Raw genomic sequence first — 21,553 nt, 5'->3', positions numbered from 1 at the left:
CACCCCCCCCCCCCCCCCCCTCCCAGCCTTAGCAATTGTCACATATGGAGGATGTCTGAGTTTTCCGGCAGATATCTGCTGGAACAATGGCTGCTGGGAAATTGAAACGAGTCCCTCCGACTGCTCTCGCTTGTGCCACGGCGAGATAAACTCTGCATTGTGTCGCGTTTTCACATTTATTTTTATTTATTTTTTCCCCACCGTTCTTTCAGACACGCTCATGTGTCAGCCCCGGTCAGAAAGCCTCCCTCTCGGCGTCCAAGGCCACGTTAGCTCGGGGAAAATATTGCAAATGTTATTCATGTGAGGGTTATGAAAAACTGAGCCGGCAGCGTCAGCGGCATCTCCTCACACGATTCTCCCTGGTGGCTTCTCCCAGTGCTCATATTTATCTGTCATAAGCAAGGTGTGCGGAACTGGCGCCCAAGCTGACAGCTCGCGGGGTTCTGGACAGCCACCGTGTCACAAAATATGCGGGATACGCTGTCACACATGCAAAAAAAAAAAATACCACTGCCAGCCATTCTAACAGGGGAATAGCAAATCCTGTTGAAATGTCTGTAAATCTTTGTTAATGAGACCTTTGAAAGTTGGGTCAGGCTGTTTTTCATACTTGCCTCTCTTGTGAGATGAATCCCATGTTGCATTATTTTTCCATTTAAACAGAGTCAGAAAACATTATAAATACGTGGACAGAATGGCGTTTAGCAGGTTAAGCAGGCCTTCTCCCTAGGAAATAACATCAAGGCAAGTACAATGAGCAGATTTATGGGCTTCCAGTCAACTCCCTGTTAGTGCACATTACTTGCTTGCACCTTAATCCCACTGACATTGCCTACTCCTCTAATGTGCATATTATGTCATGAATAATGCCAAACCCGTGCAATTGTCAACTGCACTTGACAATCATCCTCAAATTCTCTGACTGTGCTGCCACCTGCATGTTGGACGACTGACTGCATACAATCGTACCTATCATCCAGTCTTCCATCACAAGATGCAATTAAAGAGATAGGGAATTACAGTGGCTGACTCCTTCCTTCCTAATTCCTTCTTTATTATTTTAATTTATTTTATGATTAAAAATAACGATAAAAATCAGATCAACACAGTCAATTGTAAATGGTACAATTTCAGCCTCTATGTCTCTGTCTCAAAAGCCGCCACTGCCCTCGCCATGTGGTTGTCTGTGTGTGTGTATGTGTGTGTCCTGTGTGTGTCTTCAGGAGAGGTTTTGAAACAGCTGACTCTTAACTCTAAATGCCACACCAGGACTCTCTAAAGGTCAATCAAATCAATCAGATTTCATATGAAACAGTGCACCTTTATGAGGAATCTGTCGCAGTGATCTTAGCAATCAAGGCAAGAAAAACGAAGACATTCAGAGCCAAGGATGGACTAGTCAATGGGCGTTCAGGGTGAAATGTGACACAGCAGAGTCTGACATTGTGTAGGAATGTCACAGAGGGAACCACAATGATCTGTACACACACAAATGAAACTGAAAGAACAGTGAGAGCCAAAACCCAACAAAGACTCCACAGAGCATACAGAAAGCCAGTCAAAGACAAGAGTGGAGAGAAAACACTCACTCTAACAGAAGAATACAGAGGAAATGTTACAGGGACCAAGACTAAGCTGGAGAGACTATTCGCCTTGAGCTGAAGTTAAAATACATAGTTTTAAAACACTTACAGTTACAAAATGCTTAAACAAGACTATCTGAGTCCCCCTGCTTTGCAGTTAGTGGGGTTTTTTTTATTAACAAGTGTATTCAAGTGTCACTTTTTCTGCTTTTATATCTATTCTTTTCTGTTTTTTTTCTGCCTCATTTCTGCCTCATCGCTGCCACATCTGTCTGTCAGGAGTCGAGCGGAAACGGCGATGCAGCCTGTCTGAGGAGTCTGCGAGGTGCGAGTCCCGGTCGCTGGCCTGTTGCTGTGACAGGAGCACAGCAGATACGGCTGCCTTGATTTGCATTTCAGCTCAAGGCCGGACTCAGCGGGAGGGCGCATTAAAGGCAATCTGGATGCTTTGAAAATGGACCACGAAGCGGAGCCCTAAATTCCTGGACGCGCTTAACTATTTTTCTCACCCCCCCCCCCCCGCTAACCGATGCATATTAAAGCCACGCGAATCTCCAGAGACTCAACCTAAAGGCCCGAGGAAAAAAGGCATCAGGATAAATCTGACTTTCAACCAGGAACTCGTCCATTGTCGTCTTTAGATGAATTAAACCTCGCTGAATTAATATGCAAAAAAGCTCTCCTCGTTTCAATGCTGGCATACCTTGGCGAACCTTTTGATCCAGCGCTGAGCTCTGAGACCCCTATCAACCCCATTGACAAATGGGTTTATTCCAGGATGAAGGTGCAGTAGACTGTCTCTACTGTGTGACACAGCTCTACATCATATCACTAAGCCTGCAACCGTATCATTCTGTTTAAAGATGGTCATCTCTGTCTGGCTGCACATGACAGGTCTTAACCACAGTAACCATAGATTAGGTTAGATCACATATTATATTAGATTAGGTTTGATTAAATTAGACTTGATTCTGTTATATCTGATTACTCTCAATTTGATTAGTTCTTCCCTACATGGGCAAAGTCCACAAATGCAGAATTCATGGTGATGAAATAAAATATTCCTATTATTAAATAAAATCCACTGTTAATTACCCAGAGTTTCCAACTTTTTATCTGATTACGGTTTTGGACACATCCCTCACAATGGCTGCATTAACCTGTGCCAATACTAACCCTTTTTTTGAAATGCAATCAACTAATTACAGACTGAAATCAAACCCGGAGCGCAGACACATGGAGGTGAGGCTGGCACATAAGCTGGACACCCAGGATCAGCAATAGAGACAAAGCAGTCTTACTGTAACAAGTCTTTCCCACAAACTGGCACTTCACCCAAGATTTACTTATTGACTGACAGTTTGGTAGTACCAAATAAAGACAAAAACATAGAATAGAGCAGCTATAGCAACTGGAATGGATTACCTAAAAAAATAGCACGACTGATATTTTCCAGCCACCTGGATTCAAACCCACAGCTCCTCTGTTGCCAAGTGAGCACCCCTTCTGAAGAATTGATATAAAATTGTTTAAACCTGACAGTAATCAATTATAAAGAGGTGTTATGACTGATTTACTTTGACTATGACTTTATTCATTGCAAGAAGAGTATGCTATTCTAAATTGGGCTGGCACAATACCTTGGTCTTAATACCTGGCACAATCAGGGAGAAAAATGATTAAGAAGTGTTTTGGGCACACTACTTTTTGCCCTTTACAACAGGTCTAAGATCAGCAAGCAACTGCAAATGCCCATCTCCGATCATTCAAATGGCAGATTTTGACCATGATCCAGAATCAGTTCCAAAAAAAAGGCAAACATTTCCTACACCTCTGCTCAAAAACCTCACCTCCACGTCATCAGAGAAGAGGCGTATTTGCTTTGCCCACTCGTCTTTACATCCAAAGGTAAAATAAAACAAGTAAACAGAACAAAGACAGGGGCCAAACCCAGGCTATGCAATTCAGAAATAAATGCATTCACCCAATGGGACAAAATGCATTTGGTTCCACATTTGCCTCCTCTGCTTAAACGCTCAAAGAAATCACCCACACATCAGTTACAGCACTAAGCTACGGATGAGAGGGCTTGGAAATTAAGGGCGGAACTGATGTGCTGATGTCACGCCGAGGACAGCCAATGAGGCTGCTTCAGAAGAGGCCTTTGATGAGCCATTGTGGACTTGAAAAAAAAAGGCAGACAAAAATTCAAGCAATCACGAGAGCCGCTGGGAACAGTTCGGACCGGCGCTCTTGCTGCAGTGGAGCACCTCACAAACATCACATCTATTGCAGTGAGTTAATCCAAACACGAGGACGCGGTATTCAGTTCATGGAACACAAGCGCGCGCCGTTAGCTTAGCACAGTGTTCCCTCACCCCTCATCACCAGGAACACGCTGTGCGCGCAGGCTTTGCACCCAGCTGAGCACTTATGTCTGATTGAGCCGCTGGCTGAATGCTGATACTGGTTTCACATCCCCGGGTAGTGTGCTATGACTGCTTTTGAAAACAAGGGAGAGCTGTGAGTGTGTGAAAGACGCACATAATTTAACCTCTGCCCTTTAAAAAAATGAATAAAACTGGGTAGCCATCAACATAACTGATTAGGACTTACGCTGAGCTGTCTTAGGGCCTAGAATTGGGAACTGGATAATCGGTTTACCTTAATTCAGACAGCTGCCCCAACTTTCACAGGCAGTCAACAACATAAAACAACTTGTTGACTTGTATAATTGTGACTTTCTTTGAACGCAAACATCCCTCTGGCCACACATGTCTGGCTTAAAGTGTATAACTGCTAGGTGACGCCAAGCCAGGGTTTGACCCAGAGCTCAATCAGACCTCATCAATAACAGGTGGCTGGAGCTAAACCCCAGATGCACAATGTGGCTCCCAGGATCAAGCCAGGGAACCCACAGCTGGTGAGCAAACCCCAGGCGACTGGAACCGTGCAGGTCAACCCCCATCCAACTGCCAATCCAATCACAGGTCCCCTCCGGGACGAGGGGCACGCCCACGCCACTCACTGAGCTGCAGGAACGGGGTCTACCGCGCAGAGGAGGCGAAAGGAGTCAACAGAGGTTTCACTGTCAGGCTTTAGGAATCAGGCGGTCTATCAAGCGCCTGCAGCCATCCCGTTTTAATCCGCGCTGGCGGGCTGAATGCATGACAAGCAGCGAGCACACAGAGGTACAAAATCCATCCTTCACTCACTGTGCTTCCTTTATCTACGTGGCCTCCGCGCTCAGCATCCGGATCCTGCAAGAGAAACAGGGGGAGGGGGGGGTTCAGTGCACCGGAATGACACATCGCAAGCTCCCCGTCCAATCGGGTTCCAACCAGCAGCCTCACGATCGCGTTCTCGCCACCTCGACGCTCGAGTGCAGCCCCGCGCCGCTTCCTGGACTTCCTGCTGCTAGCGGACATGCACACACAAAAACACACACACACGCAAACACGCACACACAAACACACACACACACAAACGCACTCACAGGCACACATGTGGACACACAAGTACAGACATATGTAGGCAGTCACTCAAATCTCTGCACGTACATGTACACACATACACACACATCCTCACACTTATACTGAAGGTAAAATAATTTCACATTTAATTCTCAACTTTTCATGTCACTGTGACTACCTGTAACACATACAAATACACAAAGGTGCTCACAACCACCATACTGTAGGTCAGTTGATCCAGCCCTGTATGCAGTATCCAGGATTGGACAACACCCACACTACATAAATCAGTTAATCCAGCCCTCTGCTTGTCACTCTTAAAAATCCCTACCAGCGTCGACTCAATTGCAGTAATACCTGCCACACTAAATCATAAGTTACATGGCAAATGGCCTTTTTCACCTGGAAACACTGCAGTTTTATATTGCTGTAAGGTAGTAAGGGGTACCTGCATCCAGACACTGTGCTGACAGTTTTAGGCATCATCACTCACCTCTCACTGTGACAGCAATATCTGCATACGGACAGCAGGAGGACAAAGGATGCAGATCTATCTCTCCCCCTCCCCAGAAACCAATACCATAATCAGCCAGTAGATGGCAGTGATTACTAAGAAAAAAATCAGTACCAAAGAGCACATCCTCACTGATACAGTGGGCTCCTCAGAAATACACAGATAAGGCCATTGTTTTATTTTTTAAGAAAGGAGTCAGTGTTTACATTGTAGACTACATCTGAATTTGAATGGTGCTGATCCGTTAGTTATGATACGTTAATGCCACAGTGACACACGTAGTATGGACCCCACAACCCCACCCCCCCCCCCCCCCACTCCACCCTCCCACAAAAATGATGGGTTGTGAGCCCAGTCCTACGCTGAGTCACATCATGGGATTAAAAAGCAGGACCCACACAGCATCCCTGCCTGGCACCGTAGCTTTGAATGAAATGGATTGTGGGTAATGGCACTGTTGACTGTAGTCCATGCCACAGAAACCGGGATAAGATCTGTCCCCACAAGCTATGTATATTCAAAGATAACTCTCCATTACATTGTCATTCATCCCATGGATCACTTCTCATGACGAAGCACAGGATATAGGCAAGCTCCGAACAACAAAAGCTTTAATAGGCTCCAAGGACAATTCCCTGAAGAGACTATCAATACTTAATTTCATCAGTTATCAGATTTACCTCATCTCTGATTCCTGAGATAAACATCCGTTTCAAGCTCCCTGTAAACAGGCAGCAAGGATCTGGAAATCAAACCCATGGAAAGTGATTAGTTGGCGCCTGCTCGAGAAGTGCTCGGTCAGCATGTGCAAATATCCTCACTGGCTTCAGGTTTTTCAGCGAAACATTCAAGGGGGAAAACTGTATAAATGCGACACCATTCGGTTTAAGGTGGCGCCCCAGTAACTGTTCCTAAAAACATGACATGCAGCACACGATTGCACAAATATCCACATTTGGGTCCAGGGAAGCTGCGGTTTGGCAGTGTGCTCGCTGCCTTTAATTGCGCCTGTTTGTGTTAATGCAGGAACAGGGGCGGGATCCGGCAGGTGTGTTTCGCTCGGAGCTGTGTCATGTCAGGTTATGCGTGGCGCAGCTTTGTGCTAACTGGGAGGCCAATTACTCAACAGGCAATTTAACACGTATGCACACACATTGCAGCGCGGCTTTGAAAGTAAAGTCTCAGAGCCAAAATCAATGAGTGCGTTACCATCACGACACGCCGGACTAGCAGGAGGATGTTTTTTTGACGTTTATTTAATATGCAATTGTGAGAACGCATGTCTTTAATACATGTTGTGAGACATTTGCATGGTAAATGTACAGTGCGAAAAATGTTTAACGAATCAATCAAAAGATGACGACTAATATGACGGTCAAGTGAAGGACAAAAGGGAGCTGTGCGTTTACATCTTAAGCTGCAGCTGAATTGCATTAAAAAGCTATAATTATGTGATTTATAGTTTACTGAGCATGTCCCTCTCTTTAAAAATGTACTGCGTTTCTCACCTCATGAAACACGATCAATAGGACGATCGATGCCATCTGTGTGGCCCGCAATACTTCAACAGTGTCTTCAAGCCCATTAAAACAGGAGGCCTGGAGACAGAGCTCAGCTGTGTACCATTTAGGACCCTAGGGCACTCCCACCCCCACACCCTCCCTGCCACTTCCCACATTACAGTATGTTTTGTTACCCCCCAAAAATGATCAGTAGTCAGTAGTTTACCAAGCAGTTATCAAGCAACGTGCATATCTTATATATCACATATACTGTATATCTACAAATGTATATAAATCAACTCTTTAATTTAATTTAAAGACTAAAGTTACTATTTAGTCTTAATTTAAGGGAAATTCTCTAGACATCTCAAGCACACACCAAAAGTGTGTGGCAGGGATGATGTATAAATGCTACAGCCACCCAAATGTTTCCTCTGGGTTTTTTTTATTGTTTCACAGTACCACCCCAGGTCTCCCTGGGACCACATGGTTCTAGGTTCAGTGCCCATCCAAACCATAGCAAAGACACTACAAAGGTTTGCTTGCTGCATTGCCTTTCAGTAATGGATCAAGCAATAGAGTCTGATGGCTTTTATGCATAAGAGGGTAATAGCAGTGATCAATTAGTGATGTACTGCACATAATGTGGGCGTGTACTATATGTATATGTATGTGTGTACATAATTTCACACATGTATTTATGTCTAGACAGATGTACATAGAGGTAGTTATCCGTTCTTGAAGATCCGCATTTAAAACATTGTATTGTTTTAGGGCTCAAACTCAGGATTTCTGATGAGAGAGAGGAGAGCGGCTGGGGAAGGAGAATGAGAAAAGAGAAGAGGTGAACTACGGAAAAGTCTGAAAAGGCAACAGAGATTCTCTTCCGCCCATCTGGGGACTTCGTTTTAGTTTGTTATGCCGTCTTTCTTATTTTAGTCTGTTGTTTTCATTCGGTGAAAGCCCTGAGGGAGCACTGAAGAAGACTTATTTATCTCGTCCTCTGAGCATGTGCGCCGTCTCACCTGTAAATAAACACCTGTTCCGAGACTGGGATTTGCGTCTCGCTGCTCCCAACGTCCCATCATTCCGGAATCGTCACGCAGTGCATGCCACACTACAGTTTATGTATATACTGTATTTCATACCTATTAACAGTATAGGTAGTATTGGTTCCCTGTTCATCTGGCTTCTTTTGGTGAAAAGCTCACATACAGATTATATTCATCATGATCTCATATATATATATATATATATATATAAAATCATGATGAATATAATCTGTACGTGAGCTTTTCAATTTCTGAAACAGTCTTCAGTATGGTCGTTTGATGTGTATGGCAAACCCTGAGCACAACAATACAAGCTATCTATGCTAATAAGTACTGAGATCCTTTATCTCTGCCATCTATCTGTGGAAATGCAGAGTTGCATATAAATGCTGCAGGGTTGCTTGGAGAGAGGATCATGAGGTATAGCAGCACAGCAGTAGCATGCAGTGATTATGTCTATGATCTCCCATTATGATCTGGAAAACCTTTGATTTTATTGATAAGGGTGAATCACAGGGCTCAGGATCCACCAACGTGTACCCTCTGCCCATGGTCAAGCGGAGGCTACAGAACTAAAGGGACATTTAATATTTAAGTAATATGAAAAGATACCTATACCCATGCTATCCTGTCTCTTGACAATCAGTCAGCCTTTCGCACTGATGTTTGTCTGCAAAGTGCCCTTATCTAGCGTAAAGGTCATTTGAGGTACACATTCCTTTGTCCTCTGCCTAACATGCCGTACAATATTTAAATTATTTCCAGTCTAATATACACTAATTACTTGGTTGTTTTTTTTTTATAACAAGGCTCCCCATGTTTAATTATATTTTTATTTGTTTGCTTCTTGGCTGGTTAAATGCTTGATTTTAATTTGTCTGGGAACCGGGGCATTGTGCGTTTCTTCCCCGGTGCTGTTTGACCTGAGGCAGGCACCCGCGGAACCGTTCCCTTCAGAGGAATTTCGCCCTCAAGTGCGCTCCTCTGGTCTCTTGTCTGGAGTCGTTACACCAAATTTACATTTTTAAGATTAGCAGGAAATAAAAAGGGACTTCAAAGAAAGGCGTGTAGTGACCTCAATATGCCTACTTATCCACTTCCTCCTGGTTGCGTTTAAAAGAGCCCAGAAAGGCATTTTAGAGCACCTATTTGTCTGCTTTAACTTCTGCTGAGTGACCGTGGGCTTTTGGATTGTGGAGGAGAGAAATATTCGTAAAATGTACGCACTTTCACTGTACCTCTGCCCGAAGCTTAAAATAGGAACTCTAACGAAGTCTACCTTAATTAATCAATTCTGCTCTTCTGAACAAAGATATTCAAATCGTCTTTGTGGGCTCCTTGCGAGAACGTCCATCAGAATGTTATCAAAGCAGCCACACTCTCTGTATCCCTGCAGCTTAAAGCTTAAGATGATTACAGGGAGATAAATATAGCCAAAAAAACCTCTCAACTATTTTATGGACCTGTCAGAATATAAATGTGCTCTGCATGGTCTCCTTGTGTCCTTTGGGGCAATGGAGGAGGGGGGCAGTAATATGTGTGCACCCTGGGGACTGTGGTGATAGATGTAATGTGTTCATCTTAAGGAAAGTGCAGGTAGATGTAACATGCTCATTTAAAGGCATATGAAGGTAATGTGTCCATCCTGGGGACTGCGCTGGTACTTGTAATGTATCTGTCAAAGACACTAAAATGTTGATTTGTCCAGACAAACAGGCATAACATGGGGTTTTCGCCAATCAGGGGTCGCTGGCTTGACGCACTGAACCACTTTATTTATAGACAAAACCAGTGACAAGTGCTTTGCGTCAAACCATAAAGACAGATAGAGCTGCTACAGAAGGTCATTAAGTGCGTTAGCAGGCTACTGCCTTCTGCATATGTGTGAACACAGCACACGCGTTGATGGCCATGCAGTGTCACCTTCACTGGCGGATTCTCACTGAGCAAAAATGCTGTAGGGTTTGCTGGATGGAGCCATAAGTTCACACTGAGCTAACAGCCACATTGATTACAGCATGACTTATCATTTAGTCATTTCTGCCAGCACGGAATGTGTCCATAACGTGCTCCTGATGTAATGGTAAGTTAAACTGATCAGATAAACATTATGCTTGGAAACAGGAATGGCTGCTGTATATTTTCATTCATCTTGACAGATTATATAAATTGCTGCCTTTGTAGATGCCCTTGTCCAATATACACTACACAGTTTATATTTTCATATAATATCTACTTCTACAACTGGGAATTGCCACTGAAGCAATCCTGGTTTGGTGTCTTGCTCAACAGTACAAATGAGATTTGAACCTGCAATCATCTTCTCTTGAGTCCAGTTCCTTGTACTTTACAATCATGCCTCACTGCCACCAAAATCTCTGCTGTTTTATACAATGTCTTCAAAGGGAGAGCTACATTATGATAATTGTAGTTTGCAATTATTCTGCTCATAATAGCAGTTAATTCCCTTATATAAAGAGTCCAGTTTCAGGAAGAACAAAAAAAAAGAAAAATTAAATCAAGCACCAAAGCCAGACTGCTGGTAACTATGATTGAAGAGTCTTATTAACCCATAAGCAAAGCATACAAGTGCCATCTTACACCCTGGCTCAGATTACTTGAAGCCGATATATTTAATTGATGCATTTCAAACGAAGCTTTGTTCTACACAGACCGGGCCAGCCCATGAAAAGATTTATTTAATATATTTCTGCAGCTAAGACTCCTAATACATTTTACAAAGGGAACAGGTCAACATAGTGACGAAACATCAAAATAAAATGAGCAAATCCTACCTAACATACTATGATGAGCTTGTGACTATAATCACTTTTCCCCTTGCATCTTACCTTACTCACCGTCTTTCAGACACTGATAGTAAATTTGCCAATATTTTGTAATAATGTTAAACAGTTTGATATGTTAATTATGCATCCTTTATATTTTACAAGCCATATTTTTCAGTATACTGACATGCTACTTTTTGATATGAGGAGTTTTGGCTTTGTTTACAAATATCAGTAATGTAGTCCAATTTGGGGCGGGGGTGTTGGGGGGATGGGGCACAGTATTGAAGAGCAAACAGCCTTCAGCGGACAATTTGAGAGCAGATCTTCCCTCCTCTTCCCCGGGGGCCCCGCGTTGAGCGAGACCCCGTAAAAATGCTACCACGTTTCCGTGGTGTTTGGCGAGTGCTCCTCTGATCTGCGCAAGCGGCCCTCTCGAAGCGTAAAGAGACGGCCTCGAGCGAATCGGGTGCGGCGGGGGGGGGGGCTGGGGGGGGGGGCGTCTCGCACCGAGACAGAGCTTGAGCAGCTGGCTGAACTCTGCGGGAAGCTGGAGAGGAACTTATTCAAAATAAATCGCCCCTCTCCTCCGAGTGTTCGCAGGTACTACACACGCTGGAACATATTTGGACTCGCATCTTCCTGAAATGTGTCTTTTTTTAAAGCTCTTTTCTCAGTGCAGAAAAAAATCACTGACTCCACATTCCTACCCAAAAACCTATCGCAGCATAAACCTCTTGAGATATCGAAAAAGAGATGTACTGAGAATATGAACACAAAATCCTCACCATCTTCCCTTCCCTGAAAGGACCCACTGAAAGAGATGGGGAGAGGGCTGTGTCATTGAACTATGACATATACTTCACACTCATTCTGCCATAAAGTGGTCTGCCTAAAAGCAATCGATTTCTAAATCCCCAGTGTATTAAAATGCATGCATCTAGGAGGCAATGTGTGCGACAACCTGGCATTATGTCATTTCGCGTCCGGGGAAATGAGTGGTAAGTACTTATTTATATTTGATGACCGTTCTCATAGCAGTCAGAACGCGCCGAGTTTTATGAGCTGAAAGTCAGGACAGTTAAGGCTGTAATTTAACTGTGGAGACTTGAGTGTGAGAGAGAGAGAGAGAGAGAGAGAGCGTGAGAAAGAGCGGAAGAGAGAGGGGCTTAATTCCCAGAGAAGTCAAATATCCATTTTTCCTTCTCTGACTAACCTGACCAATGACACCGGCGGAAGAATCAAACTATGAATAATATATTCATTGAGTTCCTTAATTAGGGTGAAGGTGAACGTGAAACAGCTGAGGCAAATAATGAGATGTCAGCCGCCGAGCCTCGGTCCAAAAGGGGATTTGAGCGCTATGCTCTTGTCAGAGTAACTGCGGGATTTTTCAAAGCCATGACGCTGGGGGGTGGGGGCGGTGGGGGTAATCTTTTTTCCTCCAACCCATCACATTTTCTACTGAAACAGCAGGAAATGAAATGAGTTCTAACTACGTAAAGTTAAAAGGCGTTTCGACCACAGGCGGCGAGCCGCGCTCCACTAAAGGCAAGGTTTAAATGAGCCCAGACAAACGGGCCAACTCGACTGCATTCGGCGCGTGACCAAACAGCCAATCCGGCTCCTGTTCTTGAAATCTCTATATAACTCATTTTACAGAGGCCGCAGAATATCTGATGATATTCTCCGGTAGGCATTGCTAATAGTTGCTTCCTGTTTGGTGTGGCAGTTGTTCTTTTTTTGATCTTATTTTTCCTGCCAGGACACAGAGTACCTTTTCTGTGGAGGACTCTAAAGAGTCATATAGTGCCTTCCCTATCGAGAATCAATTTGCTTATTATGTTGCTGACAGTCTTTCCAGTAAGCGCTGGTGCTCAAATTACACGTGAAGGTTTCTATGGACACCGTCTCCATCCTGTCCTGACCCCCCGCCGCAACACCCAAGACCCCGTTTGCAGCGAAACGGACATAAAGGCCAACATGTCAACTGCTGTTTTCGCCTGCATAATGCCCACAGTTCCAGCACCAGCCTGACAAGCCCCGCTGTCACCGCATGGGCTTTGTGGCTGAGAGCAGATTCGACAAGATTCTTACCAAAATACCACCTGTTCCATTTCAAATACTGCCAGAATGACAATACGTACCATTCAGCGCACACCTATATGGCAGACCTTCATATCTACATCTGTGACTGACAATCTTTTATTGTTTCAGTTGATCCCAGCAAATTGTTCTTAGCTATATGCATTAAATTGTGATAATTAACTTGTGTGGTAAACCTGGTCTTGTAGGACAATCTTGAACCTTCCCCTAACAACTAAACAGCACAGACTTATTTATGGATTTTAAAGGCAAACCTACATCGTGTGCTTATGGTACATAAATGCTGCAGTATAAAAAGCTCTTCCGCTATAGTTTTATGAACCATAATGCCGCTGGCAAAATAAGCCCTTTTGCTCCTTTTGCACTGCCGTTTATATAATCGTTCCTTGTAGGGAAAATATTACAAAGAGAAACCACACTATGTTAAAAGTACATACTTTCTGGCTATCTACAACATATCCAGAAAGGTTCTACCATAACAATAGTAGTGCCAAGGGTAACACCTTAGTACCAACAGTAACATTTCATTTAAAGCGTTTGAGTTTATACATCAACCCATCAGCCCAAAGCCATTTGACTACTTGCATTGTTATGCTGATTAGAGTGCTTTATGCAAACTGAAGTTTTCAAACAGATCCAACCGTGAAGTTTCCCACTCAGGGGGCATTGCAGGTAGCCCAGTTTTCTTATTTGGAGTAAAGTTTAAAGTTTCTGTCCAATTAAAGAAGGTTCTCCCCAAAGAAAACAGCAGCCAGAATCTAATTTTATTCATTGTCTTCGCCCAGCTCCTATCTTTCGCAGAGAACTTTAATCAGAGCGTAATTACGCGAACACCGGGTTCCCCCATTCATTATCAATCCCAGCAATACCATGGAAAATTGATCATCGCCAAGCATTTAATCTACATTTACCGGGCATCTCCGAGGCTTGATTGTGTGGTTAAAATTATGTAGTGCGCAAATTAACGCGGATAATTAATTCTTGTCCGAAGGCATCAGGAGACCTCCGTGTCAGATAAATCCAATTCCAGATGCTCCTACTTGTTAGGAGACTCTGAATTATTAAGGGAAATTAAATTATGCACACAAAAATAGTATTTTTTTTACGGTCAGGTTTGTCTCAAAGCGTGAGTATGGCACCAAAAAGTGGCATTACCACAGCGCCAAGCCATCTTGTATAAAATCAAACTGCATTTGTTACAGTGTTAAACCCTTAAACTGCTACACACTGCTGGCATGACGACAGCTTTCTCCAAGTACAAGGACTGACTGGTGTCTCAGCCCAACAAAAATGACCATTTGAATGGATCTAAAACCTTTTCATTTGCATCCAAGTCTACAGTATTAAAATGTTGAGGCCCAATGTAAAGGATGCTGCTTAAGAATATCAATTCATGCACACCGCGCAATATTGCTCCCTCTAACAATGTGGTCCAAATTGAAACTAAAAACAGCTATGAAGGCAAATAAATACAAAGTAACCTAAATTACCTGAACTGGGGTTGTAATCAGAAGGTCTCTGGTTAACATCCCATGTGGGGTCTGGCTGTTGTACCCCTGAAGTAGGTGTGCAAACAAGAATTTCTTCAGTAAAAAGCTGGACAAGTGGATAGTGTGTATGCTGGAGTGTACGTTTTCCCTGGAAATCGTAACACTTAAAATGGAAAGATTTAAAGGAATAATTTAAATAAAGGAATAATTTTCCCATATCATAAAGGGATATTCACATTACAGCAAGTTAAAGATGCTCAAGGCAGGCACCTTCCTGGGACTCCCGGCCAGGTGACGTCCCAAGACCGAGGTGTGTTTAAAAAAAAAAGCCACTGCCCTCAAGTTGACAAGTGAATAGCGACGAGTGATACCTGGGGTCTGACAAGCAACAAACGGATGGCGAATCCTAGCGACACCTGACCATGGAAAATAAGCGAGGTGTGCCGGCAGACACGAGCGACACCTGAAGCCCAACTACAAGCAGCGAGGGCAGAGGACCCACAAAAGCAATCGCACCACTCGCAGAACTCCAGCACTGCATGATAAAACAGTTTAACACGCTCCACCTGGCTGAGACCCAGGTGCAGCTCACCCTTTGACCTACACAGGCCACAGTTACACTAGAAAAATGCACTACTACTCATGAAAACTGGACTGTTCTTTTTTAAAACTGGACTATTATCTCGGAAAGCTGGACAGCTTCAATAGTTCAATGCAGCGGTGGCTGACCAAAATCTCTGGGGCCTGGTGTGGCCCTTCAGTGCTGCCCTGAGACACAACTATTGAGAACTGGATCAATGCTATGAATAAAATGTGATTGCTTGGTTTTGTGATATATGTAAAAAGCAAATACTTTATACACGAGTTTAGGGCACTCTTGAACATTTGTGGTGGTATTTAGGTTAACCGAGTTATCCCGCCAAACCATAAAACCAGCAGAAAATGCAATGTGTACAATGCTATGAATAAAATGTGATTGCTTGGTTTTGTGATATATGTAAAAAGCAAATACTTTATACACAAGTTTAGGGCACTCTTGAACATTTGTGGTGGTATTTAGGTTAACCGAGTTATCCCGCCAAACCATAAAACCAGCAGAAAATGCAATGTGTACTTGGTAAAACAGCCACTTGGTCACCACCTCCCATTCGTCAAGTGTAAAATAAAACAGAGTTTACATACATATGATGTAAGATGCCTGGATAACCATATAAAAATCAGACATTTCTTAGTATAATAAATAGAATTGCTGAATCACTGACCATCTTCCACCACAGACTGAAAACTAATCACATCAAACTACATCTTGGTTGAAATAACACTAGAGGCTGAATGTTCATGCTTTATCTTAAAACACATTTGCTGAATATGACGTTATGTAATGACTCCTGATGCTGACGCGTATGACTCAGTATTATTTCTACTCTTAGCCTGACATTCTTCTAAGAAGGTATATTCTGGCTCCTACTCAGGGTCAGGTTAGATAACCCTGACTTAGTGTTATCTGTTCCCTTTGGGTTCCTATAGATTATTTAGGGATTCAACTTACAAGCACTAGGGTACAACAGCACATCCCCCAAGATTTGAACCCGCACCCCTCTGGTTACAAGCAGAGAATACCTAACCTCTGGACCACAGCATTGTGGTGATCTCTCTGACTCCAAGGGATGTCATTTGAATCACAGAGAGTTAGCTGGACACAATCTAAATGATGCTAACTCTTTCTTTCTTCTTTTAAAGGTACAGCTTTTCCAAACGATATCCCATGGCTATAACAGTCACACTTTAAATGGCCACATGTTCAGGAGGCCTTCATAACACAAAGTGACTGGCAGCAACACGCCGCACTCCAGCTAACACTGCACGTCTCCATAACTGCGCCACCAATAGGCAGCTCCCACCTGGCACACTGACGCGCTTCCAGTAAAACCCGGGGTGGCTCAGGCTGCTACGCATTGGGAGCGCTGTTTCCATCTCCCACCAAGCGGCCTGACGGCGTCATCCACAAAAACCTTCCCCCGGATTTATTATTCGCCAGCGTGACTGGCGTCGGCGGTGGCTGCCTGATGGATTTGGGAGGAAGAGCGTCCTGTCAGAGGCAGCTAGGAAGCTCGCGAGCCGCAGAGGGAGCCTGTCGGGCGATATTAAAGCAGCCGCAGCAGACAGGAACACCGCCTGGCTCGGCCACCGCTAATCGCTCGCTTCCATTTCCACGTAACGCCGTTAGGGTGTTGTTCTCATTAAAACACAATGGTCTGGGAAGCTTTAATTACACTTTTGGGGCCTTCCGCATCTAATACTCTTTAAATTGCTCGCCAATTCTCATAGAACCCTCCCCACGCTGAGGCATCTGTCTAGTTAAGTAATTAACCAGAAATTCAATTTGTAATTTCCTATAAATTGAAATAAACAAAATTACACACTCAAAGAACTGACAAGGACAGTACGCCCATATGGCGGACCATAATTCTCTTTTCCTCACTTTTAATTAGCCAGCAGACAGCCAGGGCATTAAACCAAGGCAGTTGCGAGCTATCCCATCAGCACTCCCATTTCCACTTCTTGTAAGCTCTTCAGAGAGGCTCAGCAGGTAGCAGAGAACGCCACACGGGCCCCCTCGCCTTGTTTTCAGAGGTACTTCAGCAAACAATTACTTACGTTTCGGAAACTCCACACACCGCGCGCTCTGGCAGTTAACCTCTGGTGTCTGGATCTGAATTCGGAGGCGGCCGTCAGCCAGAGAGAACATCTTGTTCCATCTCGACCGCCAAGCACCGCGTCCCCCCGCCACGCGCTTTTTTATCCGGCTGCCGCGGCGGGAACCCTCTAGTCCGCGGGCTGGAGCGCTCTCGACTCAAAACGAGACGCGCTGAGAGCGCAACTCGAGCTCGCCCTTCAGATTAGAGCTTGGCAAGAGACTGCTGCTGCTGCACACGGCGGGCCACATTAAAACCTCACATATGCTGCGATAAAATCTACAATTACAAATCCAAACAACAGATTTTCTTTAAATATGCTAAAATGTGCAGCACATATATAAAGTATTGCAACTTCCACAAGTAAATATAAACATAAAATGCAGAATATGTGGTAACATATTGTGTATGGGTTACACATAACCAACTGTAAAATGTATTATATAACACATGCTGAAAAGGGGCTGTGTGAAAGTGGTCACAATTGACAAATTGGTGTTTGTTTCATATTTCGTATTGAACCATATTTAAGCATGTGCACCACATAGTTTGTGTGTGATATTTTCACATACTGACATATGCCACTTTTTTTGCAGACGGGTTGCTCCTGCCGTGGCCATACCTCGAGAATAAAGAGACAAGCAGACGGTGCTAAATCCCAGCCCGTCCTCGTCTCCATACCCCAGACGAGTCTGGATCTTTCCAGCGCGCCTCCCGAGAAGGACAGGAGAAATTGCCTGTGTGGCACTATCTCTTCAAATCTGACAAAACGTCTTCCAATGTGACAGCTCGGCAGAATAGCTCGCAGTCGACTTTCCAAACAGAGCCATTACTCAGAAAATAAAACTATCAATTATGAACAATTGACTAACGGAACAACTGCATGTTCTAATTTGTCATGTTTATCTCCTCCACGGCTGACTACAGAAGGCGCTGAGCACTCTGACAAGCGAATGGATTATCCTGCCAAAAAAAAAAAAAAAGGGTCCTCTCCGAAGAGCTCTTATCTTAAGAGACGCCTGCTCATTTTTATGCAAAACAGGCCTCGGATTCCTTCCTGACTCAGGAGCTCGATTTTAAAATTCATTTACATGAACGCTGTCACATTTTTTAACACCGAGTTTAGGAAGGTCGCTGCTGAATTCCCAAAGTTTCTCACCCATCAATAATGTAGATGACCCTCAATAAAGTCACGTGTGGGACAGTTACTTAAATACCATCACTCACGACGCGCCTCTGTCGCCAAATGATTGATTTCTGATGGAATGTTACATTCCAGGGGCCCGTATCTTCTGTATCCTCAAGGCAACTCTGAACTGTTTTTTGTTTTACTGACGTTTTGTTTTAGCCTGGCCAAATCAAATAAAATGATGCACATTAAGAAACCAAATCCTAATTTGAAAATGAGGGGCCCATCGAACAGCACAGTTCTGTTTGATGTAGACCCAGGCAGTGTCATTTCCCTTCTTTTCAGAAGTAAGGACACTGGCATGGCTTCCATCGCCCCCCTCAGCAGCATTTTTCATAGGATGGACTGCTGTGTGCCCCAATCACACGCACCAACGGAACAAGCTGAAACAGTCTGCCCCAGCATGCTGAGGGTAGAAAGAGTTTAAAATTAACTTTGACAATCAGGCAAACATTCAACTTAATGGGGTCTTATGTACTACACAGATGCACATTCATAATACATCACTGTGGCCATATTCATTGCCAAATACAACTACATATCCATTAAAATGGCATTCCATCACCAGACTCATAATGGGCAATTATTACCCTATCACTGGCATCAAAGATCACCGAGATTGCAATGCATCACAATAACACATCATGCCCAAAGACAGTTCTGCTGAGCTGTTATGACCTAATTATGAAGATATAATTATGAGGGCTGTTAAGCAGACTGATGAATGTTTATGACTATTTGCTGTTTTGTTTTATGTAGTCCCTTCATGTGGGATCACTTACGTCTAAAAACTCCATCCTAACATAAAGTGCCATCAGTGTTCTAACAAAGGCAAATTCATGTATGATTGTCATTACATATCCTGAAAACATTCAACATCGTAAATACAGGAAATGCTGACAAAAAATGACATGAAGCATGTCTAAGAACAAAGCCTCATTAAAAAAGGCTCGGATTAGCCCTAATGTGATGCCGTTTGTTCCCCGAGACTTCCCTTCGTGTTCAGTGCCACTGCAGAGCTCCCATAGCTTGACACTGTGCCCTTGAACTCAATGCTTCCAGCTTCGCAAGAGTGTGATCTTTTTTATTCTGTGTCACATGAGGCCACTGTCCTGGCTGCATGGGCGCAAAAAAAGATCTGCTTTTTCCTTTTGCATTCAGAAGGTAATGAGATGCATGCTCGCACAGGCAAATCGGTCAGACATCATGCAATTCTTCCATCCATCCTTGCAATTCTCAGTTGCACTTGTGCCTGCGTTCCATGACACAGTACAGGCGGAAGTCCTGCCGCATTTGCCAATGCTGTGTGGTTGTGTCTCACAAAGAAGGCCTATATGGCTTTTTGCAGGAAGTCCGAGACCCACAAAGCACAACTGTGCAAGCCAGTGTTCGACACTCTATCTTTATTATGATGCTACTGTACAACACTTAGTACAGCACTCATACACTTGCACCTTGTGACCGTGTGTAGCTGTTCCCATCTATGATACATGAAAATCGTATATGTCTAAGGATGTTCAGTTTCATTGAGAAAACCAGCGATAGCTCATTACCACTGCTCAATCACTTTGTTTTGAGTTTTTCTCATAAATAACATTAGCTAGCTAAGTGATTATTTCATCACGGCTAAGCAATGTTTTACAGCTAGGCTCCACAAGCTTGCTCGATAGCTAAAGAATCTAAATAATGTAACTATCTATCCATTGTCATAACACAAACTAAAATTTGTCACCTGCTGTGGGTCATTAGCCATGCAGCCTTAGCTGCACGCCACCACAGAGAGGTCATTTAATAGGGGAAGCAGCGCACACACAGCACTGTCAGATCCGCCTACTAGTAAGAACATCCAACTTCAGGTGCCCCTGCACCGCTGTTCTGTAAGGTTCATAGCTTGTTTTTCTTTCTCAGATATCAGTGATAAATGGAAGATTATAATACACCCTGGATAAGTGCACCTATGGTCATTACCGAAACAAACAATGAAAAAACGTAAAGTAAAATGTTGCAATCATTCCTTGGTTCTTCCCTGCGATTTTTGGGTTACGCCATAACACCCCGCTTAAGTTTCCTTTTCAGGAATGACCCACCATAATAAAATAATCCCCTTGTGTTTTGTGAATGCACCGGCTCCTCTAGGAAATGGCAGTATTGACGACCGCTCGCCCTCGCAAAACCCGATCACCCATCAATAGCGTGTTGCCTTTTTTTTTAACTGATCATGGGACAGCAATCAAGCAGCCGCCACATTGATCACAGCTCTCAACCTTGGCGCCCGCTCAATGGCAAGGACTTTGAAGACTGCAATTTTTCAGTGATTTGTAGAAAATTATGTCCCCTGTCCTGCTGGGGTGATGAGAACAACCTGCAACAATAAAAATCAGCATTTCCCCTGCATATATAACACTGACTGTTTACAATAAGCGATCACCTCTGCACATTAGTCAGTTGGATGTTGCGTGGGATGTATGCTAATAACAATGAACACATGAAATCATCTTCACTCTAGCACACAGACAATCATTCCTTTTCTTAGGATACAAATCACAATACCTAGGTGAGTATCATTGTTTGCTTCCATGTCAAACTTTGCTACCATAGCAATACACGGTAAGAATTAAATGTAATTAGAAATAAATACTGAAAATACTGAAAAATAACATGAATTTATGAAATTATGAGGTTGTGATGTATGACAAGCAAACGGATGGCTGTGTTTATGAGGGTATAAAACCATATTTAAAAATCAACCCAGTAAGACATCCATACAAAGATGGTTCAACGATTTTGAACTACTGGTGAAAGTCATTTGCCTCCTTATCATTTTAATTTTCACACAAGTTAGATGCATCTGGCAAGTTACCATGTTACAGATGAAATAAAAAACGGCACAATGTCAGCAGAGCATGTCTGGCTTATGTCACCCATGCAAGCATGATCACAGACCAAAACATCCATTAACGGATTGGAGAAGCCTACGGAGGATTTCTCCCTTCCGAAAACTCGATAAATAAATCATGAAAAAAAAAAACATAAATAAATGAAAAAAGGAATAAATGAAGGCAGAATTGCTTATGTGAATAAATGAACACAGGACTAATTAACGTGTGTATTCTTAATGTTCTTTTATTTATTGGACTTATGGGTGAAATCAGTTCGGCG

The 21,553-nt window shown here is 43.5% G+C and overlaps 1 protein-coding gene across 7 annotated transcripts in view; it reads right to left on the bottom strand.

The window, feature by feature from the left end:
- The window catches only part of rbfox1 (RNA binding fox-1 homolog 1), a 255,119-nt gene that overhangs the window by 223,038 nt on the left and 10,528 nt on the right, over window positions 1-21,553 (bottom strand). For 5 of the 7 annotated variants that reach the window (XM_036553347.1, XM_036553348.1, XM_036553351.1 and 2 more), the window contains exon 2: window positions 4,802-4,846. The exons of the other annotated variants lie outside the window; for them this stretch is intronic. In XM_036553347.1, coding sequence (XP_036409240.1) covers window positions 4,802-4,846 — 45 coding nt within the window. The remainder of the gene's footprint in view (window positions 1-4,801; window positions 4,847-21,553) is intronic. 7 annotated transcript variants of the gene reach the window in all.

The sequence above is a fragment of the Megalops cyprinoides genome, chromosome 19, assembly GCF_013368585.1.
Source record: "Megalops cyprinoides isolate fMegCyp1 chromosome 19, fMegCyp1.pri, whole genome shotgun sequence".
Taxonomy (NCBI): domain Eukaryota; kingdom Metazoa; phylum Chordata; class Actinopteri; order Elopiformes; family Megalopidae; genus Megalops; species Megalops cyprinoides.
The sequence above is the reverse complement of the archived record's forward strand: the minus strand, read 5'-3'. Positions and strand labels throughout refer to the sequence as shown.